Source organism: Pholis gunnellus, assembly GCF_910591455.1.
Source record: "Pholis gunnellus genome assembly, chromosome: 4".
In the NCBI taxonomy this organism is placed as follows: domain Eukaryota; kingdom Metazoa; phylum Chordata; class Actinopteri; order Perciformes; family Pholidae; genus Pholis; species Pholis gunnellus.
In genome coordinates, this window is record NC_136530.1 from 7,053,282 (window position 1) to 7,080,576 (window position 27,295).

At 41.9% G+C, this 27,295-nt stretch overlaps 1 protein-coding gene across 3 annotated transcripts; it reads left to right on the plus strand.

The window, feature by feature from the left end:
* The first annotated feature begins 458 nt into the window (after window positions 1-458).
* rxrgb (retinoid X receptor, gamma b) lies at window positions 459-26,191 on the plus strand. Of its 3 annotated transcripts, none has more exons than XM_079157775.1 (11): window positions 459-590; window positions 6,788-6,931; window positions 17,228-17,457; window positions 20,620-20,764; window positions 21,649-21,840; window positions 22,195-22,355; window positions 23,122-23,251; window positions 23,793-23,925; window positions 24,308-24,399; window positions 24,693-24,798; window positions 25,649-26,191. In XM_079157775.1, the coding sequence occupies exons 2-11, from the start codon at window positions 6,865-6,867 to the stop codon at window positions 25,794-25,796; spliced, it is 1,404 nt and encodes a 467-aa protein (XP_079013901.1). In that variant the 5' UTR covers window positions 459-590; window positions 6,788-6,864; the 3' UTR covers window positions 25,797-26,191. The 3 variants fall into 3 exon arrangements, with proteins under 3 accessions (XP_079013901.1, XP_079013902.1, XP_079013903.1); XM_079157776.1 differs by having other exon boundaries at window positions 21,649-21,828; XM_079157777.1 differs by lacking the exon at window positions 6,788-6,931 and having other exon boundaries at window positions 465-590.
* The last annotated feature ends 1,104 nt before the right edge of the window (window positions 26,192-27,295 follow it).

Below are 27,295 nucleotides of genomic sequence, written 5' to 3' on the forward strand. Positions count from 1 at the left end.
GCAAATATCGTTGTAGACATTAAAAGTATCATGACAACCAGTGTTTGATATGACTGGTCAAAATAATCACAATAACCTAAAATAACATGGTTTGTAATCTAATCTAAATTGATAGCTATATGCTATCAAATCTGCTGGCATCACTGATATGTTTACATTTCCTTATTAGACCTACTGGCTGCAGTTCTTTTTCAGTATTGTGTTGAGATCTGTCAGATTGTGTTGAAACGCGATTTAAAAATGGGGTTGCATTCAAAAGCACCACCGTATCTCACTCTTTTTTTTCCCCCTACTGTCGCGATTCCTGGAAGAAACATTTTACTGTGAAAATATTGCAACACAGTGTCACTGCAGGAGAGATGTTTCGTCACGATCGCGTTGGAGTTTGATATCGACCACTGTTGTCATTGGGAGAAGCCCTGTTTGGCCGCCCCCCCTCCCCCTTCGCTGGGCCCCCGTTGTGGAGCCGCCTTGCAGAGTTCAGTCGGGCTGCGAGAGGAATGCGCTGGGATGCGGAGCAGCACCAACCGTAGGAAATCGACGCAACAACTCGCCCAGTATGGACAGTAATGATCCGTATTTACACCTCAGTAAGTTCGCCTCAAAGATGTATTTATAGCCCAGTCTGTCCGCTGTGTTCTTCGCTGAGCTGCTGCATGTTGTTTTGAGTTGGAGAGTGCGTTCGCTTCATGGCGTCTTCTCCCCAGCCTGCGAGCTGTGCGCGAAAGCGTCCGCGGACTTTAACCGCCGACTCCCGTCTGGGAATCCGCTTATTCTGCTATTTCTTCTCGTTGATAATCGTTTTTTTTTGCAACTGTTCCGATTGAAACGTACGCCGCGACCGACACAAAAGTCAGGTGATCGAGGTTGTGCCGGTCAGGCAAGGTCAGAGGTTGGCACTTTAATTGCGCGTATGTAATTTATGGCGCTTGTCGCGCGTCTCTTGCTAAACTGTTTCAGACAGAAACAGAATTTATTGGTCTGGGATGGCCGTCAGATCCACGAGTGAAATGCATGAAACTGCGTTGAGGAATGGCGGAGCTCGACTGATGAACAAACTTGTACTTGGGGGTAAAAAGAACGACGCGCCCAGGTCACTATACCCAGCTGAATGACAGCATGATGTGGTTTTGCTCGGTAAAGCTGAACTCTGCTCTGACTCGGCGACTTTGCCCTTGAACCCAGCTGATGCCTTTTTCTTTTCTATTACTAGCAGTTTTGTGGCAATCCTCAGAGACAAGGGAATCGGACTCCACTGTGGAGTTTCCAACATGTGGGATACACTCTGTACAAATCCTAATTTTATCGTGCCAAATAATCGCCAGGCCTCTGTTTTTGTTAGCTAAACCTTTCTTCTTCTTCCAGATTAGACTCTATCTGGAGGCTGTGAGCGCTTCACTGAGTCACACACTGTATGCATCATTTATCATGTGATGTTTTTTTTTCTCTCACTGAAAGATACACTCATTGTTAAACCCCACTGCAGCACAGATATGCCATGTGCTTCTAAACCAATGCCTTCTGTGAAGGGGGGCCATGAGCAATAATAGTGTGGCTTTACAAGGAAACAAATAAAAACTGCTGTTGGAAGATTAAAGAAAACTGTGCAACCCCTTTATGGTATCGCAGCTATCTCGGCACCATTTTGAGGGGCTGAAAAATTGTTTCCATAATGAATGTGACTCCCCGGGGAATGAGGGAGACATCTGGATTGGAGAGCTTGTGGAGGGAAGCCCGCAGCGTACAGGAGTAACAGAGAGGTCCCTCTGGGCTACACAGGCCTTCTTGTCTGTCTTTGAAGACTAACTCTGATCAGACAGTTGTGGCATCTAAAGGTTTATGCACATCAGGACAGCATGAGACTAGTGTATTATTGTGCAGATATGTTATTGAGCCTTTATTAATAAGTACGAGATATTTGTTAGTCATGTCGTCCCCTGCTAATGCTGTTTGCCCGATGTTACTCTCTGGTAACAGCGACATACAACTGTCTGTAAAAAAAAAAAGAAGCTTTTCTTATTTACATTCCTAGTGCCTTTGATGGCTTATTCAATTGTTTACACGGTATTTATAGTTTTTAAAAACTGCTCATCTCAAAGAATTGGATCAATCTTGGTCTCAATGAAGATTAAGCTCCAACAGTAATGCTGTTACAGCTTTCCTAGCCGACAATGACTTGCAATCTTGATATTGGTCATTTTTTAAAAGTACTGGTTATAAAATAGTATCAGCTGAACTCTTATCTGTTAGTGCTTTCACATTCTATAAGTTAATAAAGCACTGAGCTGTTTATGAGTGAAAAGCCACAACCGCTAAAAGATAATTTCAAGGAAGAACTGTTCTTGTTTTGCCTGTGAGTGTTAGCCCCCCCCCCCCCCCCTAAATATGATTTATGATGTATTTTTGCACCAACAGCCCTCACACCGAAACATGTACAAAAACAGGGCCACTAACTCCTTCGGTGGGAGAAGATCGCTCTAAAATGAATCTGTCATTAGTGTGAGGCAGATTCGAAGCAGTCAGGAAAACAGTCTGGTGTGTGGATTGTTTCGTGATCCACTCGGCTTTTCCCTGACACGGTATGTTTCAGCAAGTTTGATGCAGGCCTGCCCCCGGGCTTTAGGTTGAATCAGCATTTTTCTCTCTCGGCATTTAAACATTTTTTTTTCCGTCAGTGGAAGTGATTCTAGACGAGCTGACGAGCACCCACACAGGGAGAGTGTATTTAGCTCGCAGATCGGGGAAGTCATGGCAAAAAGAAGAACGGCATGGGAGAGTGAAGGGAGAAAAATAAAGGGGAAGTGTGTGTGTGGGGGTGGAGAAAGAGGTCACCCTAGTTGATGTGAACTCTCATCACTTGCCAGGGGTCAGTGATTCACCTCCCAGTGCACACTCAGAGGGTCACACACACGCACACAGTCACACACTCATGCCTAAACTTCACAGCTGCAAATATATGGACCTCCTATGTATAGCTTGTTGCTCAGCAAAATGTGACCGTGATATCATGTGACTTAAAGAATGTGGGTGGTGCTATTTGACTGTGAAGTGCCGGCAGTATTAAACCTGCTCTCTTAACAGGCCGATCCCTGCACAGAGCATTCCCCCACCCACTCCTACAGAGTTAAAACAAACCACACAGGTAGAGAGGGGTGTGGCTCTTCGCAGGTATTTGCTCGAGAATTGTGTAGCTTGAGACCTGCAGAGCCTCAACGCCGACACACGCATTAGCACACACTGCGCACAATGGGTTTATTCCCAGGCACTTTTGATTGAGTGTGTGTATTTATGTGTCGGAGAGGCTGCTTTTCTACAGAGTGTGTGTGAGAGTGGGTGCTAATTGTGAGAACAGGATGAGGAAGAGAAGGGGCGTAAGGAGGCCATTCTCTGGGCTAATTGCCAGTAATTAGTCATTAGTGAAGAAGGTCAAAGCCTTGATTTAATTCCAGCTTTAATCAAGCAGAGAACCTTGAAAGGCTCACGGGCTGCAGCGGTGTTAGGTTATCACATAGCTTTTTCATCATGTATTACACATCCCTCTCATCTCAAGCGTGTATCTATTTCAGTGTTTGCTTTTAATTAATGAATCAATCGCAAAGGCATAGCAAATAAATACATGGCAACATCACATGTTGAATAAATGACAGTGTGTCTCAGTGCAGAGTAAATGCAACAGACAGCTGTTGGTGAGTCTCCAAAACCAAAATTATTCCCAGACATCATCTTTAACAATAAGTGGCAAGTAAAATGCCACGTCGGGCTAGTAAATCCATCAGCTCACCTGCCCGATCGGGAAAATGGTATAAAAGGATTAAACACATTATATTGTTGGATTGTTGTTATTGAAGCATTAACATGTCAGCAGTACTTTAATGTTGTAGTTGGTTGAGGTGGAGTTTATTTTAACTCCCTTATTTACTGTTGGGTAATTTAATCTATTTAGACACTATTTATAAACCAATTACATGTTTTATATGTAAAATACTAATGTGCTACTAAATGTGGCTGTCGCATAAATGTGTCGAAGAAGTTTTATATTTTCCTCAGAAATTAAGTGGAGTTGAAGTATAAAACAGCAGAAAAATGAAATACTCAAGTAAAGTACAATTCGTATGCACGTAGGTGCTTTCCACCAATGTGTACATAGTTGTACAACATCCTTTGATATACCCAGATAGTGCGGAAATAATTTGTCAATTAATAAATTGCTCAATCAATAGAACCATTTATGAACAAAATGTAATTTTCTGAACTTACAGACTTACTGAAATAATAGCTGTTTTATTATTTGCCTTTAACCACTTAGTCATTATATCCACATTGCTGATTATAATGCAAAAATATGATTGTGTAAATATCTTGTAAAAGCACCAAATACCTCAACACATCAATATTGAGGTATTTGGTCAAAAGTATCGCGATATTTGATTTTCTCCATATTGCCCAGCCCATGATGGGCTTTTTCATTATTTCAGACATTTAAAAGACTTAACCATTAGTCGCTTCATCATACAATTAATTAACAGATTAATCAGCGAGGGGAGATTTATGGCTCAGTACAAGTTGGTTTGACTGACTGGGCAAAGAGTTCTACTCGGCACTCTGAGCTCCACAGGAGCACGAATGGCAGCAACAGGTAACAGCTAAGTACATTATGTCTCATTAAACCTCTCCACCGAGGGACATGAAGAACAGGCTGAAAACCTCGCTCGGCTATTTTGAGTGCTGTTTTAGTGTGCCGCTCCTGTCTCACGCCTAAATGCATTAACACCCCAAGCACACTTGAAAAAAACAACATCTTTTTCTGCTTTTTTCTCATTTGCTTTTTTCAAATGCCATTTCCTATAAATGTCCACCCAACTGAGTGTGTTGCATGATAATGTCCTTGTTTTTCCGAGAGGAAGACGTAAAGAGAAAAGTGTCTCCTCTAGAGATCAGTTTAGCGGGGCAAACTAGCGGAGTCATTGCTTCTCTTTCTCTCAGTCAAGTCTGTACAAAATGTACAATTTGTAGACACAAGTTCATGACACTGGCTACAAAATAACAATTAGGTTATTAACCAGTTCAGAATAAACATTTAAGAGTGTACCACAAAATAAAGGATGCCAGTTATCCTCCTCCCACGTTTTCATAGATACTATGATCTATGAATGCTAATTATGGCTCTCAGGACTAATTTAGCATGTATTATGTGGGCCACGACACAGTATTATAACACAACGTCCATTTAAGGAGGACTGCATTATTTTAGCTTCTCCCTGCGGGATTTGCCAAGACTGAAAGAGAGACAGCATGTGTGTCTCCTCCTTCTCCGTCCTCCCGTCTTCTTGTGTCTGTCGGCTGAGTCTCTTGCCAGTTTACTGTCACTGAGGGGATCTGGTTACTGGTGGCTACCCTTCAAGCACTGTATAGACATTCGAATCCAGCCTCATGCAGGTGCACAGCACAAGAAAACTCTGTTGAGTCATGTCGAGTAAAATAGATGCACACATGTTGGGGAAAGCTTCTCAAGTTTTGAGCAAATGCCTGTTCCCCAAAGCTTGAAGGGTGCCCATTTGATCGGATGGCAGGATAGATTAAAAGGAGCAGCTGCAGATTAAAATCAGTGCCAATTTTACATTTATTGCCTCAGGCTATTTTCTGGGGATAGTGATATGACAAACTTCCATGACCAAGAATGCATGCTGCCTCAGACATTGTTGACCTAAGTTAACTCCTACTTTTCGCAGGCTGAGTTTAGTGCCGTTTGTTCCACTAAAACCATTGTAGTACTGTTTTTTAAAGCCTGTTTTGATACGCAAAGTCTTGAAACGGTCAGACTGATGATTGAATCCATCCCTGCGTGGGCCTTCTTCGTTGATTTAGGCTCCCTTAGGGTTTGCCATGTATTGTTCCTCGTTGCCTTTAAGGTATATTTTTGGCCTGTGTTTGCATCTGGGTTTTCACTTTGCTGTGTGTTTGCTTGACTATCCTAGTGCACTGAAACAGACAATTCCTGACTTCCTGGAATGCTATAACACTTGTTAAACACACAAACATACTAACAATGTGCACGTAGGCAACCTGACATACCACTACAGTACCATTAAGCATGCATGCGGCTGGCACAGTTATTTCTTGGCATTGAGGGAAATTAAAACTGTTATGAGGGGCATACAAGAGGTAATTATTTAGCTTCTTGATACTTCCAGTCACCTTCTTTCTCAGCAGTCATCTCCCATTTATACCACCTACATATTAGACAGAAAGCTTGTGACTAATATTCAGCAAAAAGGAAGAAAGTGGGGATATCTCTCATTGAAAAATGTCATTCGACACATAATAATCTCTGTTCTACAGGAACATCAGCGTCGTACTGTCTCCCCATGCTCTCCAGTCTCGGCCCCTCTTAAGAGGGAGTAATTGGAAACGTGTGCTTGTACTCACTACACAAGTGTGAGCCCATCCACCATGAGCACCCTCCTCCCTCGTGCCAGTCACGCTTGTTCTGCCAGCTGCAACATGTGTCGCTGTACGGATAGTTTTACCGACGCTGACAGAAAGAGACGCACGGTGTTAGTGGGCGTGTGGTAGAGCTGATTTGTGCAACGGTCGGTCAGTAAACAGTTGCCGTTGGATTGATCTCTGGGGAAGGATAATCTGGGTAATCCTATAACAGGCGCTCGTGGACCCCGCCTCTTTTGCTCTTCACTAACGCCCCGCCCATTTTCCACGTCGATCCGTTTGTTCCTGTTCTGTCCTGAAAAGTCGTTGATGTCTGGAGTATCCACATAATTTTTTTTTTTAGTTTGTCTCCGAGCCAACACTTGAGTCCTGGTCCTGGGTGACTGGCGTCCTGCCAGCGCCACGCTTGCACCCGAAGGCATGTGGCACCCCATGGCATCCCCTGCAACTGGAGGCAGCCCCAGGAAGGAGATAGGTTATGGCCACTGTGAGTAGCCGGGTTTTTGTCTTGCTTGCGTGTGTGTGTGTGTGTGTGTGTGTGTTGTTGGATCAGATCAGAATCAGAATGTATGTTGTGGAAGAGGTTGCCTGTCTGTGCACTGCTGTTGCTCTGTGATTTTCCACAGAAGTGGAGATGGGGCACTAAAAGCTAGCGCTGCACAGATGCACTACGGTAATGCCTCTAATCCCTGTGCACTCTCCGAACAAGTTATTTTGAATTTCCTTCCCCAGTAGGAGAAACCTGCAAATAACAGGGCAAATTCAGCGGTTGACTTCTTTGCATATGGATTATATACGATCCTCACTGTGATCCGTTTCCCACATTGACTGTATGTGGGTAGGGTTGGTATTATGATACCGATTTCATGATCTCTTTGGCCCCCAGCAGCTGAAAGCCTTTAAAGTCATTGGATCATTTTAACCAATTGTGACAGGTACAAGGCTTTGGTGTTGCTTGTGACTCACTTTAGGTCTCAGATGTGGTCAGTGGGGATGCCACTCAACTTCAGAGGATGCTTCCAGCTCTCTTTGCCTCGTCCTTCACTTTCAGTTTCTCCCTCGACACTTGTCCCTTCCTGTTCGCCCTCTCAATCCTGCTTTCTCTCACTCTATCTGCTGTCTGTCACCCTGCATCCCTCCTTCAACGCTCACTGTGATGAGTTTTTTTTGTTGCTTTACCACCTTCCTGTGTGAAGAGATGTTGGAGGTGTTGATGTGAGCTCACTTTCACGCATACTGTAGTCGGCCTATTAACTGGCTCACTGTTTGTATGTTTGTGTGCACAAGTCTAATGTGTAGATTCTTGTATCTAGTGTCTTTGAGGGAAGCACGTGTCCCTCGTGTTTATAACTGTAGTTCCTCCTGGCTGACAACTTTGAGGCTGTTCATTCATTTTTCAGCTCGGGGCCCGATGAAAGGGTAGAGACAAACTTCACAAAGCTTTTCACAGCATCTGATCTTGGCCCTGGAGTACAAAAACGTCCATGCTAATCCACCTGTTCTGCATGTACATGCTGTCTATATTTTCTGTTCCGCTCTCTCCACTAAGCGCACAGCAGGGCAGTCCACACAGCTGCGATTACAACCATAATAATACTCATCATTAGTCCACAATAATGTTGATGGAAAAATGGATTGAAAGGTTACTTGTGCCTCTGCTGAATCTTTGGAGTAATGTGTAGAAACAACTGGATCATTGTGTAGATAAAAGCTGGATGATTATACTAGAGGTTATGTATGTTATGCATGTTTTTCATTAACTCTAGACATTTTAAATTGAGATTTGTGTAATGATTTTATTTGTTTTAGTCTAAACTTGATGTGACTTTCTGTGAATTCATTTTCACATTGTGGTTGTATAATGTAATAAATCAATTTGAAATTGTTTAAGTTAAAGGGGTAAAACATGCAAAGCTAACAGCCCATTTAATAAAGCTTTTTCAGACATGGTTGGTCTGTGAGTCGATCCACCACTTAGGTCCAGTCTGAAATATCTAAAAAGTTATCGAATGGAATGACATTATGGGTAGACATTCATATTTCACTGTGAAACAACATTGACTTTTCCTGTGGTGGCACCATCACGTCCACTGGCTTATTGGTTTATGACCAAAAATTCCCCACAAAACTAATGACATTCCCACCAGCCCCAGCTGTACGTTGTGTTCGGTGCTAATTAGCAGATGTCTGCATGCTAGCACATTAAACTAAATGTTGTCATCCGAGCTTCTCTGTGCTTTGTTGACATAGCCTGATCGGCTGTCGTGCCTTTTAGTGCATGTGAGTGTGCCCTGCAGGCTAGCTCATGGACACCACTCTGCACTGCTGTCATACAGCAGTTTAGCTGATAATGCGTTCCAGACCGACGGCGTCATGGCAAAAGTGTAGCACTGTTAGCTGACAGCACTGTTGCTGTTGTTTGCACCATTACCACTGTTAGTAGGCTACCGTTAGCTGCTAGTCGGCCGCCGCCATGTTGAGAGCCATGTGAAAGCAATAGATATGCTCTGATTCAAATTGAGCACACTCAAATAATATACCTGCTTAACATCAACATGTTAGCATTGTCTTTGTCAGCATGTTAGCACGGACTTTAGCATTATGCTTAAAGCTACGCTGTTCTGCAAAAGTACAGTCTCACAGAGCTGCTGGTGTGGCTGTTTACTGCCTTAATCAATAGCTAGATTTTCATCCTGATGTAGCGCAAATGTTAACAACATTTTCAGAAAATCACGTAATAATGCGCCTTTCTATCCACTGCTGTTATGTGAACAACTTGGAGTAGGTTCATCAAGATAAACAGCGTCAGTCAAACCTCAAACAAAGGGAACAATGTAGAAAATAAGATGGAAATATTGCATTTCTGTTTGTGTCATGTAGTAATTTGAGGAAAGTTACAGTCTCCACATTACTCCACACAGATCTGATGCAATTCTTTGTCTCTTCAGTGAAACGTAAACCTCAGTGGATGCTTAAGTCAAATGCTTTATGTATGTCATGATTTTTATGTCTGTTTTCATTTTACTTTTATCAACAGAACAACTTTTCCACCTCAGCCAGACATGAAACACAACTTAGTATTATTTTGAGGATTTTTTTCCTCTAATTTCCAGCGTTTTCACTCAGGTATTGTTATACACAAATAAAAACAGAAACATTATTAATGTTAATGAAAATTTCTTTCACAATTTATACGATGCCACTTTACCATGAGACTACTAAGCTGGTTGTGTAGTCTGGCTGTCCTAGGATCTGGTCACAGATCCTGAGGTCAGGTCGCCCTGGTCACACTCACTTGGTCACAGCATGAGCTGAGTGGGTTGGTATGTATTTTGTGTGTGTGTGTGTGTGTGTGTTTTGATGGCCCCTCCCCATCTCTCCGAAGCCCTCTGTAGCAGTGAAAGACTACTTCTGGGAACTAATTTGAGTTACCTCATCAGACGGATGCTTCGGTTTGCATTGGGCCTTTCAGTCCACCTGTTTGTTTGCTTGGTCAGCCTGTTCTGTCTGTCTGATAGCTCTTGCAGTTTAAGTTCCACATTTTCTTTATCACTTGCAAAACAATCTCTATCTCGTCTCTGTCTCAGCCCTGGCCTCCTCATCGATCCTTTGCCTCTGCGTAAAAAGTCTCCCGATTGCATGTCTGCAGTGTTTGTGAGGACACAGCAGCAACGGCCTACATATGGGAAACACAGTATGACGTGTTTGCTTTATGTTCATTAGCTTGCCTGACATTTTCTCTTACCTTTTTGAAGCTATGCTATAGAGGAACTACAGAGCGAGGGGGGGATACAGTAGGTAGAAAGGGAGTTCATATATCTTCTTTTGATGGAAAGTGTGTGTGTTCACAAGAGAGTTCACTACGGGACAGAATTTAGAGTCAGAGAAGTTCACCAGCTCGAGTGCTTGTGTTGTCACAGCCGCATGCCTTTATGGTAAAAACATGTTTCTATTTCTTAATGTTTTCAACAAGAGAGGAATATTATATATTATCTGCTTTTAAAAAAAGAAGTTCATCCAATATTATGCGCTGTATTTATTTTGTCTGTTAAACTCCAAAAGGGCAGTCAGAAATTGGATCAGGAGTCCCTGGAGCAGCTCTGGACATTTTGCTGCTTATGTAACAGTAGAGAACGTCTTCATTTTCTCTCACCAATAACCATGTCTATCTCCTCAATCACAGCTCTGCAGAAAAAAACAAACAAGGGCTTTTTTCAATTGATGATTTAATGTTCTCAGCCAGGAAGAGAGATTAGAGCGTGTGTGGTGGTGGGATCATGTGAGCTTTGGGGAGGGATGCCGTTTCGGGGCGAGACAATGCCCTCCCCCATCCACCCATCGTCCCATCCATCCGTCCATCCACTGCTCCCTTCCTTCCTATCTCCATCCCTCTCTCCGTCCCCTCCTACTCTGCCTCCCACCTTCTTGACAGCTGGCCTGCTGAGCTGCAGATACTTACCCGGGGATAAGAGGATTTACTGACACAATTGATCAGACATCAACCTCATTTAGCACAGAAATGAATGTTTAAAGGGTGGTGATTTTGTGCTAGTGTGCATGAAAGAGTTTGTTTCGCCTCTTTTAATGTGAAAGTCGACCAGTGAGCATGCTCGCGAGTAGTGTGCGTGTCAGACGAGGGTTCACGGCTGGCACTTATGAGCTGGATTGGCAGGGAAGAGATTTCTTAATTACATGTCCGCTGTATGTAATGAGCTGTGCAGGCTGACCCTCTGATTGCTTTATGAAGCGTTCTGCTCGCGGTCACTTGGTCAATGTCAGCCTCAGATATGAGCATGAGAGCATGCACGGGTACGACACACGCAGACCCATACAACATGGTATTAAACAGATCAATGCACACGCTGAGGGTCTGTCTTCATAGGGCTAATCTGATAGATATTGAGGAGTTGTTCAGGAGTCGATTTGCTGCTCCCACCCCAGTCACTCATCCCTCACTCCCCCCCCCCCCTATCCGACATAGACTCCTATTGCTAGTCTGCTCTCTCCAGACAGGAGATATTATTAGCTTGTGGGCCATGGGCTTATTGAATTACCACACAGTGGAGTGCTCCATCCAGCCTCTACCCAGTAATTAACAGTGAGGGATTTAGTGGGGTTTGTGGTCTTTTATGATTCTTTAAACCTGTTGAACATCACATCATTGTGATACATTTGTGGCTTTGGCTATTCTCTGCCACAAATGTGGGAATTTGTTTGACCTACATAAATGATTATACAGCATACAGCAGCTGTGTGGTGATGATGACGAGGAAATCGGAAATTGTTTCCATTGGAGATTCTGATTTTCCTTGACTACGCCTCTGTAATTGTTTGACAATATAAGATGCTTTCAAGAACTTGAAATACTTGAAACTGAGAAAAGCAGCAAATCTTGATAGATGAGAAGCTGGAGACAGAATGGTTTGCAGTTTTGCTTAACACTTAACTTTAATAAATGATCTAGATAGTCGGAGATTCATTTCAGCACTTTCAATTTCACAATTTCCGAGTTTCAGCACTAGCTCACAGTATATCTTGGGACTACCCTTCTGTCCAGTACTGTATGTGGTGCCATTCTCCAGTCCTTGTACCATGTGTGTCAGTGTACATATAGTCGTCTGTGGAAGACCATATATGTCTAGCAAATATCATATATCCAGATATAAGTACAGTTCTTTCACTAATATGACCAATGCAAATTTCTGTTTATTTTGTATATACACTAGTTATAATGGTTTCATATTAGGACTAAACAATAAACTGAATTTAGAAAATTTGCCTACAATAATATTATCCTATTAAATAACTTCTATGACATTATACTCAAAATGACAACAACACGTAACAAACTAATCAGGCCAAAGTTCAGTCCAGGTGGTCGCAATCAGGACAAAGAGGTGAGCCGGCACATGAAAGAAAATGTCATTTGCTAAGGTAAAAATAGTGTTTGCTACATTTGTTGCTGTTATAGTTACTTCATCAATTCCTCATGATTAGTGTACATCCCTATCCCCATCCCTAATTCAGATCAAACTTTGATGATTTGCTGTATTAAGTGCATAACATTAGGCGCCGGTGATTCACTTTGTAGGTTGTACGTCCCCTCTGTGCAGTCATTTCTGAGAATGATGAGTGGAACTGTAGGCTGCTGCAGATAGGAACCTTTTTGAACTTGTTTCAGGAGTTTGGCAACAGGCGACCTTTGATTTGCGACGCTAGCGGTCAAAGGTGCCCTTCGCTGCTCTGTCTGTTTGTTTGTGCTCAAATAGATGCTTGAGTTGCTGCAGCACTGTATAGGTTTAAACTAGGGCTGCACGATTATGACCTAAATGGTAATCATCATTATTTTAAACAATTTTGAGATCATCATTATTCCTTGATTTTAGGGACAAAATATTTGTGCTACATTCTTGCTTATGAACAAATCTTTGCCTCAAAAGCAGACTGGTCCTTATTCACAGTGCATCTCCTTGGAGCAATTTAAAATTGTACCCAAGCTTTTTTACACAAAACGTACTACTGTTTATGCTTTCAAGTTGTGCGAGGCTACATTCCTGCAAATGCATCAAATTAAGACTTAAAAAACACTCAATTCAGTGCATTGTTGTGCAGACGGGCAATACTAGTATCGCTCGATGGCCTCCTGGTGGCTGTCTGTTAGTTTAGGAACGCTTGATTCGATATGCAGCAGAGTTTCTGAGCGTAGAAAACTCTCTCAGTCGATCATGTTAATTTAATTGCTGGAAGCCAAAATCGTGATCACGGTTTAATTTACTGTGCAGCCCTAGTTGAAACTGACAGGAAGCAGTGGAAGTAAATCTGTGGGAATTCTGCGAGTGTCTTATGATTTTTTATGATTTCTGTGAACAACCTCCCGGGGATTGCTAATGTACCTTCCTCTGTTGTGCAACGTGTGATAGGCGTGTACATTCCAGTGGCTTCTTTGTTTAGAGGTGATTTACATAGAATAGATATGGAACAGCCGGTTGAGGCGGGTCATTCGAGGATAGGCCCCTTTGAGCCGCTCTGGGCCGATTTATGCGTCCTCCGCTGAACATGTTGGCCTCCTTCCACACACACACACACACACACACACATACACACACACACACACACAAACACAAACACACACTCCCCTCACAAAGCATGCTCAACTCGCCAGCCTTTCCTTTTCAGGCATCCCGCCACCAGCTGACTGTCCATGTGGTTTTGTGCTCTCCTGTGTACTGCATCTAGGAAGACTCTCAGGTCTGGCCAACATGCAGCCATCTTTGGTTTTGTCCTAAACATGCAGTTTATGTTGAAGACTTGAATTGTAATATCATGTAGGAAAATGTACACTTCACCAAGACAGAGACTGAATCGGTTCTTAAATAGGAATGCACCTCATGGCTAATCTAGAAAATGGCAGCAATGTTCAACTAATCGATGAATCGGCTATTCACCTCAGCGTAAGTTTGACGTTATTGGTCTTAAAATACATGTTTGGGACCAGAGCAGATGATGTCCTTCTAATCCTGCACCTCGACATTTTGTGTAAGTGTGTGTGCATTATTAAATAGAGACAGGGTTTTTGAGTTTGGGGCTGTTGCTTCGCTTGTTTGTCTTGATTTCAAGCTCATGAGAAAGTGTGAAAGTGTCGACACAATCCAGTACAAGTATAAGTATAAGCATTGGTGCCCTGCTCAAGGTTGTGAGTTTAGTTTTAAATGGTGCTCGTGTACCCCACCACTCTGCCTTTTAAATACTTTTTTCCATGTAACAACCTTTATCTTCTGGCCTGGGCGATCGTGATACTTTTTAGTCTCGATGTCTGCGAGAACACGTTGGTAAATTGTTGGCTGGAGTGACGATAGGCTCTGTTACTGTATCTCAGCACTTCTAGAATAGAATGGATCTTTGCGAGCCCAGAAGGGAATTTGTCATGCACATAAAGAGGGGTCAGCGCACAAAATCAGACACAGTACATGCTGTACAGTCCTCATCCATTACATAAGCTCGTTATTTAGAGGAATCTGCCCTCCAAATAGCTGGGAATACACATTGTAGAATTTAAATCTAGGTAGCACTTACAGGCAGTAGCATACAGTTTAAAGAGTTTGGTGCTTTTGAATTGTATTGTACTGCAATATGTCTTGTGTGTCCAGTCAGCTCTGTTGGAGAGAGGGAGGCCCCAATACATATTTGTCTGCCAGGGTTCACTCATGGAGGGCTGGAGAAAGTGGGCGAATGGGAGAGGGGGTGGAGAAGCTGTAGTCTCAGCGCTAAACAGGAAGTTGCACAACATCTGTTCCTTGGCATACAGAGAGGGAGTGAATGGTCAGCTGTGTTTCCTCATGTTAAAAATAAAAAAGTGCATCAAGGCAGACAATGTGACATTACTCTTTGTTTCCCAATTCCCTGAAATCTGAAAGCAACTGTCTTGCATTGCTCAAACTTTCCATTTCCTTAAAATAGAGTCATGATATCCAGTGGAGAAGAAGCTAATGTGCACTTAATCACTGTCAGAGGTTAAGTATCAGAGCAGCATTTCAAAACGATTGCAAAGTATTTAGCAAGTCCGTTTAACTTTCAGATAGACTGCAAAACTGAAGTCACGTGCAGAATCAGTCCAAACATTATTTGTGGATTTAGTCTTTAGAGCAATAGAAATGGAGAACTCATGCTGAAATATGACACATGTGAGTTTAAATGATCAGTGCAGCTCGAGGCTGGAGAAATTATCAAGAGAATAATGTCTTATTTACAATTTTATCTCACAGCACATTTTCACATTTGTTGGCTCTTTAATGAGACACAGCTCCCTTTTATTGGGCCTTGAGTGGCAACACGGAATCTGTGCGAATGTAAAATGGATCATGTAAAATGGTCATTCTTCCTAACAGCCATCAGGGGGGGCGACTCCTCTGGTTGCAAAAAGAAGTCTGATTGTATAGAAGTCTATGAGAAAATGGCTCTACTTCTCATTTGATTTATTACCTCAGTAAATATAGTGAACATGAGTTTATGGTCTCAATCAGTAGTTTCAAGTCGTCTTCAATACAGTATAATGTTCATTTAGTAAATGATGGTCCATACAGAATAAAACAGATGAGACTTTATGGTTGAAAAAGAAGAAAAATTACCTCTGTTTGTCTCTTTTTAAGAAACAAAAACACAGGTGCTGTGCATTGCGTGCCATGCTACCCTTATACACATAATAAATTTGACATTTAATTAAGAACCGTGTCATTGGGCCTGGTGTCACACTGCGAATCGATGTGTGTGTGTGTGTGTGTGTGTGTGTGTGTGTGTAGAGGTGGGTGGGCGGATGGTGCACTGACACACAAACAGAAGCTTTTGAATTTTCTGAGCATTGAGATGAGGCCAGATGCGCATATGGTGGCATGTCACTCTTCATCAGTAACATTTTGCTCAAACAAAAACAGTTTTATTCATTTCGTTGAGTCATCAACGTTAGCCCAGAAGAGGCGCTTATTGCATTTGTCTGTAAGAGAACAGGCAGTGACAGCTTGTGGCATTTGCCTGTGCAAGAAAGTACATTTCGATCCATACATGTATGTTGGTATTTGTAATATGTGGTGATGATGAATGAATGTGCTCACAGCTACATCACATGCATGAACTTACCACCACGCCCCGATACTCAGTTGACTGACAGCTTTTCTAAGTAGGTCATCTATGTAAATGCCAGCCTGTCGGTTTACATCAATGGATGAAAAGCAAAGTCAGCATCCTCTGACCAAAATCTGACGTCCTTCACTCTCTATAGCCATATTCACCCAACCGTGGCTGCATGAAGACATATTCCACTGTTAGTCAGCAAATTATTCTCCGATTCTCAGGCTTGTTTAATTCCATTCATATGGTGCTTAACATTGAAATGTGTATATGTACTATACTATACTGTCATTTTCCCATAGCTGGTCCTCTGACGATGTTTGCCATGTAGGCTATATAGATGGAAGACGCGTTTCCACTTCCTACCACTGTACAACAGTGAAGTCAAAATATCCCAGACACAGGAGCTGCCATCTTGATATTTTTACCTCATGTGAAGGCAGAGTCTGCACTGTAGTCATCGATAGGGCTGGAGTCGCAGTATCGAAGGCCTTCCTGAGCCAATCACAAGCCAGGGCTTGTTAGCGTGAACCGGCTAGCTGCTACGTTAGCACAATGATAGCTGTTTGGCTCGAAAGACACAACAACTAACCACGGTATACCTGCTACATTTATGATCAAACTGACACATATTCGACTACATTTTGTCCCGACTACTTTGCTCACAGCAGCTGTCAATCACAGCTGTCGATCATGATGTCTCACCCCCTTTTTTTCAGAGCATTAAATAACTAATCAAAACCAAACATTTCACAAAAATGAAAACTTAAATGTACATCAGCATGATAAGAATTGACAAAAAGTGACAAAAAAGATTTTGGTAAAACTGTATTTGACGTGTACTTTGACTTGTGTCCCATCCGCTAACAAAGAGGGGGCGGGGCTTTTGACTTGTACTGCAGCTTAGCTATCAAGATGTTTTGGCATCACTTTTGTGCAGCTGTCATGTCTTCCATCCTTATATTCAGTCTATGGTTTGCCTTAGCTACTTCGTAAGTTGATAATATGTCAGTGTTGGTGCGTTGGTCCCTTATGGCAGGTTTAAGCAATATGATTTATTATAATGGATGCATTCGGTTACCTAATCAACTGGTAACTCTGTATAAATCTTTTTATCTTGTGTCTCCTCATTCGTTTTAACACATTCTTCCTTCTCCTCCAGACTCTTCGGGGCCAATGACCCACACCCACCCTCCTCCCATGGGTGGCATGGTCGGCCACCCGTCGGTCATCAGCACCTCCAGGCCCTTGACGTCCCCAATGTCCACTTTGGGCTCTCCGATGAACGGCCTGGCCTCGCCCTACCCCGTCATCACATCATCCCTGGGTTCGCCCTCTATATCGTTGCCGTCCACGCCCAACATGAACTTCGGACCACTCTGCAGTCCACAGGTGAGAAAATGCGTGGGTGTGTTAATGGTCGTCAGATAGCTATGGACTTTGTCTTAAAAGGCATCTTTTTCAGAAGGACTTCAATTTAAACTTTCCACTTAAAGAAAATATGCTTTTGTACATTATTAGAGGCCCTTCCTTAACGAAGCTACCGCCTCAGTTAGTGAAAGAAAGACATTTGAAAAACATCAAGCCAAGGTGCTTTGAAACAGAGCGCATGTGTTTAGTACTCAACACTAACCCTCTATTCATTCCTCCTAAGCTCAGCAGAGGTTCATATTCTTTCAAATGTCTTCTTTTGGAAAGCATCGTCCCTGTTAAGCTATCATGGTCTCTGGTTAATCATGTGCCTCTCATTCTTGAAATCTCCTACAGCAGACCCAGGTTGAAGGTTAGCCATATCCAATGTGTTTGGCAGGCATACCTTGGCTTTCCTCCCTCTCCCCTACCCCTCTACCGACCTTTAAACTTCTCGCCCTAAAGGTCATCCCTAAATTCTGTGTTACTGCTGTCATGCAAGGGGACTTAAGATGCAGTCCGTCTATTAGCCCTTTAATGGATTACTGAGAGAAAGGAGAAGGAGAAGGAGAAAGAGCAGCCTCAATTTTCTCTGGATTTCTTCACTCTTTCTCACCATTTCTCCTCTTCTTTTTTTTTTTACCACACTTTCTCTTTCCTTGTCACGGTAGTCTATTTTTTAGTTCCATCTCGATTATTATGATACCTGAGTTGTTCATGATCCTACAAGAGATCCTTTCGCTGCGAGGTTGCATCTTTTAGATAGGATAAATAATATAATGACGGGCGCATAAGACTACGAGAGAGAGAGCTAATGGAGCGGCTTTCTTAAGGAGGTCTCTTGAATGAACTACAAACCCCACAAGGCTCAGTACTTTGATGCTCATCTGCACATACAGAAACACAGATGAACGCACACACGGAGTGCTTTAGAGGCTGGATGGAGGCCAGTGCTGCAGGGCACAGCAGACAATGATATACATTGGTTCAATCACAGTATGGATCTGTGCCTTAAGGGGGAGCCATGGTTGATACAATTGCCTGATGTAACCGTCTTTTCACTGCTCGCTGGCCGCCAGTGACCAAGCCTCCATCAGGTCACTGCATCATGCAACATATGATTTTCATGGGTGAACTGAGGTTCATGAACCGTCCACGGCTGACAGAAGCAGGAGCCAATTCATCATTATAGCTGTACAGCCATTCTGGTGGTATTCATGTTTTCTACTATCATCTTGTTCTTACCTCTTTAATCAGTATTTTCTGATCATATAAATTGCAGGTATATATTCACCTGCATAATTCACACAGTGAAGAATAAAGTGTTTTTCATGATATGCTGCATTTCGTTGTAAGCAAACCTGTGACTGCAGTTATGTTATGTTCCTTTATATTATGAATTGAAAGATACATCAATCAATCTATGAGGGGGAGCTATTTCCACTCATGTGTTTTGAGTTTCACATAGGAGGAGGAGGAGGGGGCGGCATTTTCATGATCGATTTCATTTTTTGCTTAATTAGGGATTAATCATTTGATCCATATTTATTGAAAATAAAAATCAATCAAACAATCTCAAATGAGGTAATCATAAATCATAAGGTCCCCCAGCATGAATAGAGGATAAAAACACTGCAAAGATTGTGTGAGTTCTTTCTTACATGATGCTACATCCTGTATTTATTTTTTACTTCTCTACCATGATAGCCAGCTAGCCAGCTTTTTCAAGTCACTCGTGACAATATTCAAAATTATCCCAATGATGGAAATTCACCACGTGTGAGTGTTTTTAATCATGACCCACGATTCAGTCCTACAGCGTCCCATTCCTACATGTATGATGCAGTGTGGTCTACACGCCATGTATTGTATAAAGAATGTATGACGCATCAATAATCCAGATACAGTGCTTGTAGCAGTTTTCTACAGACGTATGTTCTCTGTCTAAAGCGACATGTCTGAACAACTGTTTGAATGCTCCACAAGACTTCTTTTTTCAAACCATACATTACCATACATACAGTATTTGTGTTGAGTGGTGCGCTGATGAGGAATAGCTGGCTCACTATTGACTCACATAGGCAAGTACGCGGGGGGCTCAATGCTCATTTATGTGTGACTACCTGCCTTTGGGGCAGCAGGAGAAGGTTGGTGGTGGTTTAGAGAACTAGTGAGCTCAAGGAAAACTGAAAGACAGAAAATAAAAATCTCTTATATATACTCTCTTGTATCTCTTGTATATACTCTCCTCTGCTGTAAGGTCACAGTCTGCCATTAGGGGATATTCAGAAGAGTGCACATTGTAAATAAGTGATAGAAAGAGCCTGAGGTGACTGTGGGAAGGATGTCCTATATGCAACGCAGCATCAGATATATAGGACAGGGGGGCATGTGTAGGTCAGTCCTGTTGTTGCAACTTGGAGTGCAGATGTTTGCAACTAAACAAACAAAAATGCGCCAGCACAAACATGCATTCCGCCCGGCACTCGTCGGAAGGAGAGGGTCAAAGGTCGCAAAGTTGATAAAATTGAAAGAGACATATGTAGACGTCAAAGGGACTTGTTGCTTGTCCTGAACTCGTTTCACCCCTCATTTCTTAAATGTTTCGGGAGACTGTTTGGGATCACATATGAGATGTTTTAATGTCTCGTGACGCTTTGATTAAGGGGTGAATTGTGGTCGATCCACCTGGGATGCCGTTATAAGAAGCTGATGATAAAAGAAAATTTGGACTGGTGTGTAGATAAGAAGTCTTAACAACGTTTTTCAAAATAAAAAAAGACCCTACGCAGGAGTGCCCTCTGCTGTGTTTGTCAGAGAACTGCACTCCCTGCACACGTGACTCCTCCTCTCATCTGCCTCTTCCTGTCAACAAACACCTCAAAACCTGTATGACAAGCCTCAGACAGAAGCCTCAGTCCCACCCACTAATTGAGCATGTGATCGCACCCTACACTTTCACAGTAAAGTGTATGGGTGGAGAGAGGAAAAAATAATACGCGTGAAGAAAATGAGAGGAAGGGGGAGAGTGTCATGAGACGGCCTCACACTTGTCACTCTTACTTCCTCCACTGCTCTGTTTAGTTCAGTTCTGGCCACCTAAGCTTAACATCTTTATCTCCTCTGTCTTCCTGTCATCCTCAGATGAACTCTATGAACAGTGTTAGCAGCTCGGAGGACATCAAGCCTCCGCCGGGCCTACAGAACCTGGGAAACATCAACTACCAGTGTACGAGCCCCGGGGGAATGTCAAAGCACATCTGCTCCATATGCGGGGACCGCTCCTCAGGTAATGTTAGAGGGTGAGGCGGGGGGGGGGGGGCAACGCAAATGTACTCTCCCACTCACCACAAACATCACCACCCAGATAACTGAGGGGAAGATAACAAAGGCAGATAGATTTCAAGGTTACTTGTCGGGCTTTTTGTCAGGTTTATTAGCGCAATGTTGACTTGCTCTTTGATCATTTCAACAGTGTTATTGGCCTGAAACCAGAAAGCAGCCGTGTTGAGTCAGAAAAGAGAATGCAGGAGTGCAAATTCAGAAAAAGAAATGGATGTGTTTGGAATTGTCAATGGTTGTTTTTTTTTCCCTCCAAAAAACACAAGACAATACTGCAGCTGGTTAAGCCACTTCTAAAGCAAGGCAGCCGGGACAGATTGGAAGATTCCAATCTGTCTACAGACCTCATCACAGCACTGATAATCCGTTAGAGTCCTCAGTTGCTTCAGATCCTATCTGGAAGACAGGGTCTATGTTGTTGCCATTGGTGATCATAAATCTGATCAGATAACAATGACATGTAGAGTCCCACCTGAACATGCTCCCTGTAGGTCAAATCATACATGACGATAATGGGTATTACCACAGCTGCACTCTAGCTGTATTTTATTTTATGTTTTTTTTTTTTTAATTTCATTTGATCTTGTCTTAATTAACTTAATTCAGGTTTTTATTGCTTTTGTTTGTGCTATATATGAGCTATAAATGTGCCATATACAAAAGCTGCCTTGCCTTGCAGTTTTAATGTTGCTAAGATCTTTATTGTTTTGTTGTCAGTGTATTTACAAAGGGTTTGCCATTGTGGAGTGAAGGGGGGAAAAATGCTCTCATTTGTGACACAGAAAATGGTTTACAATATTGTTGCTGACGTCGTTGTCTCTGTGTCCACAGGAAAGCACTACGGCGTGTACAGCTGCGAGGGATGCAAAGGCTTCTTCAAGAGGACCGTCCGTAAAGATCTTACCTACACGTGTCGAGACAGCAAGGAGTGCCTGATTGACAAGCGCCAGCGAAACCGCTGCCAATACTGTCGCTACCAGAAGTGCCTGGCCATGGGCATGAAGAGAGAAGGTGTGTGTGCAGGTGTGATATGCTTTTAAGGATCAGTCTGAGTATGAGCTGCTGGCTTGTGCTCTTGATCATTATTTCCATCATTACAAATGCATGTTTACCCGACAGCAATTCTTTTAAAATTGTAGTCAAGATCCCAAAGAATCCGAAAATACGAAGCATGTACTGCTCTGTGGAAATATGTATGACACGATGCATCTTTGTGTTCATCTTTGATGGTATGGTGCAGTCATTTTTGCACTGTAAGCAAGTCCAGTGCAGAGTTAACATTAGTGATGTTATAGTTTTGCTTCTATCTAGTCAATGACCATAAGCATGGGGGTGTTGGACCTGAAAATATATGTGTGTTTGTGTGTGCGTGTACAGCGGTGCAGGAAGAGAGGCAGCGTGGAAGGGAGCGAGGGGAGAGCGAGGTGGAATCGACCAGCAGTTTCAACGAGGAAATGCCAGTGGACAAGATCCTGGACGCTGAGCTGGCTGTGGAGCCCAAAACAGAGACGTACAGCGAAGGCAGCCCCAGCAACTCGGTAAAAATCACAGACACTGAGCTTTTGGTCCCATGAATTATTCATAATCACTGCTTTTATCACGAGGCTGAGGTGGTACCTAACAGACAGAAGAACCACTTTATGGTAAAATAAGTGTGCTGCTTTATTACGCTGGCCTGATCAGCGGTGGTCAAAAAAATACTCACCCAGTTGAGTAAAGAAGCGCTTTGCTATAGCAAAGCTGAATGAATAGGATCAGTTCAAATGAAATTCAGCAGATCCATGAATTGATACAATCAAAAGTGTTTTATTAGTAAGCTACTCAAAAATAGATAACACAGGAGACTACATCTGGTCTCGTGTTTAACTCATTGCATCAAGCTACTGACAGACACTCTTAATATGTTTTTGTTTTGTGCCATGCCGTATTTAACTTGAGAATCATGTAACGGTCAGACGTGAGTCAGTTATTACCAATTTATTGGGTAGACGTGTACAATCTCATGCAATCCATCACAAAAGCAATAAATCATACCACCTAAAGCTCATAATGTTGAACTTTGGTGTCAGAAAAGAAGTGATTCAACTCAGCGGTACTTTTTGAGGCTGTAGACTGCATCGCATTGTCTTTTACCTTTTGTGTAATTAAACTTCAAGAAAAACTGTCTTGAGTCTAGAGAGGAAGTTGATGACCCACAAATAACCACAGCTGCACACCTGCTGACCGCTGTTTGACACATTTAGATGTCACCAAAAGGAGCTCACCTCCACATTCAATGACTCACTTATTTTTGCATTCTTCCAGACCAACGACCCCGTCACCAATATCTGTCAAGCAGCAGACAAGCAGCTCTTCACCTTGGTGGAGTGGGCTAAAAGGATCCCGCACTTCTCCGAGCTCCCCCTCGATGACCAAGTCATCCTACTACGAGCAGGTAGACACACGCACACACACACACACACACACACACACACACACACACATACACACACACAATCCCATGCATTCACCAGAGATATATGCACAAACCTATACGTGCAGGGAGGAGATGAACAGCATTAAAAACACATGTTTCTCTACAACAGTAAACCTTTCTACGACCCGTTGTCCTCGTGGTGGTGCAGCATTTCTTTCGGGGTAGTTATTCATCCCCTGACAGGCAGTCTATTTGAGTCTTTTACATTTGCTCACTACATTTTTGCCATCTAGTTTAATGGAGCAGTGAAACCAAATATATCTGAACTATTTGACGACTCCCAGCAGTGCGGTTTGCAGCCACACCAGCGCTGACCTCTGCTGGTGACACACAGGCCTGAAGGAGAAAGTGAAGAGGGCACACAGCAGACCTAATAATAATCATAATAGGGGAAGACTGATACGTCATGCGAATTGTGTCATGTATTATTTGAAAATACTTGAGGATGACTTAAAGGGAGGACTAAAAGGATGTTTGTTTGTTTGTTTTTTGCATCCAGGCTGGAACGAGCTTCTTATCGCCTCATTCTCGCATCGCTCAGTCACGGTAAAAGATGGCATCCTGTTGGCGACGGGCCTCCACGTCCACAGAAACAGCGCCCACAGTGCTGGAGTGGGCTCCATATTTGACAGGTAGGTAGCATTTAAAACAAATAAGGCCAGAGTTACTATATTGTCTTATAAAACATTTGGTTTACAACCACCAGCCGCTACACAGCCTCCTCCTGTTGGTCACAGAGTAGCCTCATTTCTTGTTGTTTGTCACAAAAGACAAACGCAGACATATTACAATCATTTTGTGGTCTGAGGTAATTAAACAGAGCTAATGATGGAAGTAGCTAAAGAGTGAGTCTCTTGTTTCCTTCTCAATAAATGATCCAGAAAATATTATACAACTATACAAGTGAAAACAACATTATTGTTGAACTCTGCTTCTAGGGCATGTTTTTGTTTTTTTGCTCTATTAACCTTCATTGTCAAAACTCTCTAACGTGGTTCATTTGATCTCCTGCAGAGTCCTGACAGAGTTGGTATCCAAAATGAAAGACATGCAGATGGATAAGACAGAGCTTGGCTGCCTGCGAGCCATCGTCCTCTTCAACCCAGGTCAGCTCGGCCTCCTGTCACTTTAATACAACCTTGGATGGGAAATTAATCTGCATTTTGATTGGCTCTCAGTGTCTATTAAAGGAGGTAGATTATGATCCTAAAGGTGTATTTGTATGTATTTGACATACAGTACACAATACTGAACTGAATATCATCATGGCAGGCTTGAGGGACTTCTCTATGAACCCATATATTTTTACTTTTAAAGACACTGTGGCTTTGAGATATTGTGGACTTAATGTTTTATTCCTGTGACGTTTGGCCTTACTGTGAGTATTTGTTTGTTTCAGACGCAAAAGGTCTTTCAAACCCATCAGAGGTTGAGGGGCTGAGGGAAAAAGTTTACGCCTCATTGGAGTCGTACACAAAACAGAAATACCCAGACCAGCCTGGCAGGTAGGAGACGCATCGCGTTACAGCAACAATCAATATTTATCACCAGTGTTTAATTGCTGCTTTGGCTTGTACGTAGCAATGAAGATTGCAGATTACTTTACATTACTGCTCAGCTCTTAAACACTTGAAACAGCATTAGATTTAAAAGGATAGAGGCCGTTAGTGTTACTGCTTATAGAAAATGGTTGCAATTGATTTTTTTTGATTTACTGTTGGGAGCTAAATAAGATCAACAGATGATGTGAAATAGAAAGTCAACGATGTCAGTTGGTTTCAGCTGTGGACAGTTCCACTTGTAATTGAAGGCATAAAAAAAGAAGAGGAAATAAACTAAATATTACCTTGATGGATTCTTTCATTTTCTTAAGAAGTTGTGTCGATTATGTAACAAAAAAATACTGCATTAAAGGTAGAATTCTTGGATCCAAAATTTCACAGAAAATATTGAAGCATTAGCAGAAGTAAAGAATACTTAAACATCATAAGTAAAAGTACTCATTGGTAAAATGCAGATGCATTTAGGATGCATTTCAGGATGTAGGATTTTTAAGTTGTAGGTGTTACACAAATACACAATTTGATCATAATAAACTGAAGAGCAGTGCATCATATTTTTAGTTTTTGCATAAATCTTGATTGACAAAGTAACTATTAACAGTTGTAAGATAAATGCGGTGGTTTGATATTTACAAATTAAATGTATTGCAATCAAAAAACTTTTTTATTTAATTAAATGAGATGCAATTTTATAGCTTTTGAACAGTAAACATAAAAAAACAGTTTGTTCTACATACTAGAAAACAATGATTGCTAAAGTCTGCTTCTTCTTCTCTCCGTCTCTTTCCCGCAGGTTCGCCAAGCTGCTGCTCCGCCTGCCCGCCCTGCGCTCCATCGGCCTCAAGTGTCTGGAGCATCTGTTCTTCTTCAAGCTCATCGGGGACACGCCTATCGACACCTTCCTGATGGAGATGCTGGAGGCTCCGCATCAGATCACATGACCCCAGTCCCCCCCTTCCCCCTGTATATACTCCCACATTGTGAGCGGTATGAAGACGGAATTGAAAAAGACTTGATTCAAATTGTAAAACAACGTATTTTGTACCAAGCAAAACATTGTAATTAAAATTTTTAAGAGAGGTATTTTGAGGTTGTGGGGAGGGTGGAGTCTTGAGACAGAGCATTGAGTACAATGTCAAAATGAATTCTAATAGAATTGTTAACAGATTTCTTTTGTAAATAGATAATTTCAGGTGTCCGTTTTAAAGCAACCCAATGCAATTTGAAAATAAATCATATTTTATTCAAAGAGGAATTGTATAAAAACTGAAACCATCCATGCATTTCTTAAAACCCATTTGAGAATTCTTACAGAATAAAGTTATTTAAAAATGTATTTAAAATGTGTTATCTGTCTTGTCTTTTTCATATCATTTGTTACAAAACTGCATCACAGTTAGAGCTACAGAGGGATCTGGGTTTTTCAAGCCAGTGCAAATATAGTTCGATGTTATTTTATAAATAGTGTTTGATATATATCAGTATCAGAACAAAAGTTGCCTTTAATATCCAAATTCATCGTTAATTTGTATCCTTGATATTCTGAAACTGCATTTTTGCAGGATAGTATATATCTTACTCAGTGTCAGAGAAAATGTTTCAGTACACAATTTAGAATTATATTATTTATTTTATTATTTAATAAAAATCATAAATAACTACCCTAATGCTATTATGTTCAACCCAAATATCCACCCGGTCTATCAGATATAACTTAAACAATTACCTAAAATCATGAAAACTTGTAGAAAATCACATATAAAATATACAGTCTCTTGACAGAATATCACATTTCTCATCTGCTTAAATCTTGTTGTTTTTTTGTAATCCCACAGACAAAAGCAACTCATAAATATTTTCTGTTGAGTGAAAACATCAAAAATGGATGAAACAACTGTTGTCTGTTAAATACAGTTCTAGTTGTTGCCCACCAGATGGCGTGCACAGAACGTAAACGCCACAACCTTGTGCTGCTTTCTTCATGTAGCCTGGTTGATATTATCCTCATCGTGGTTCCAGTCTGTAGGCCTCTGCATCAGTAACACCTTATAACACCTTACTCCTCATAGCAAAGACCTGTGAAGAAGTAAAGCCTGGTGGTGGAGGTGATGTTATATGGGAATGTGAATGTAAAGAATGACACGTCAAAATATGAAAAACAACTAATGAATCGGCTTATGTTCACTTATCAGAATATATATATATATATATATAAATCAGTCTATATGTCGTCTCACAAGACATTGCAGTACTAAAGAAATGCTCAAAATGAGTGGGAACATGTGTTTGTAAATATATCTAAAATTACTTAAAATATGCTGTGTAGGCCACAAAATTAATGATCAGTCCTGCTCTAGCATATATATTTCTGCAACTCTTTATATTTTTCTACTGAAAACATATCTGATCTTTTGAGAAAGCAAGTCTAAAAGAGATCTAT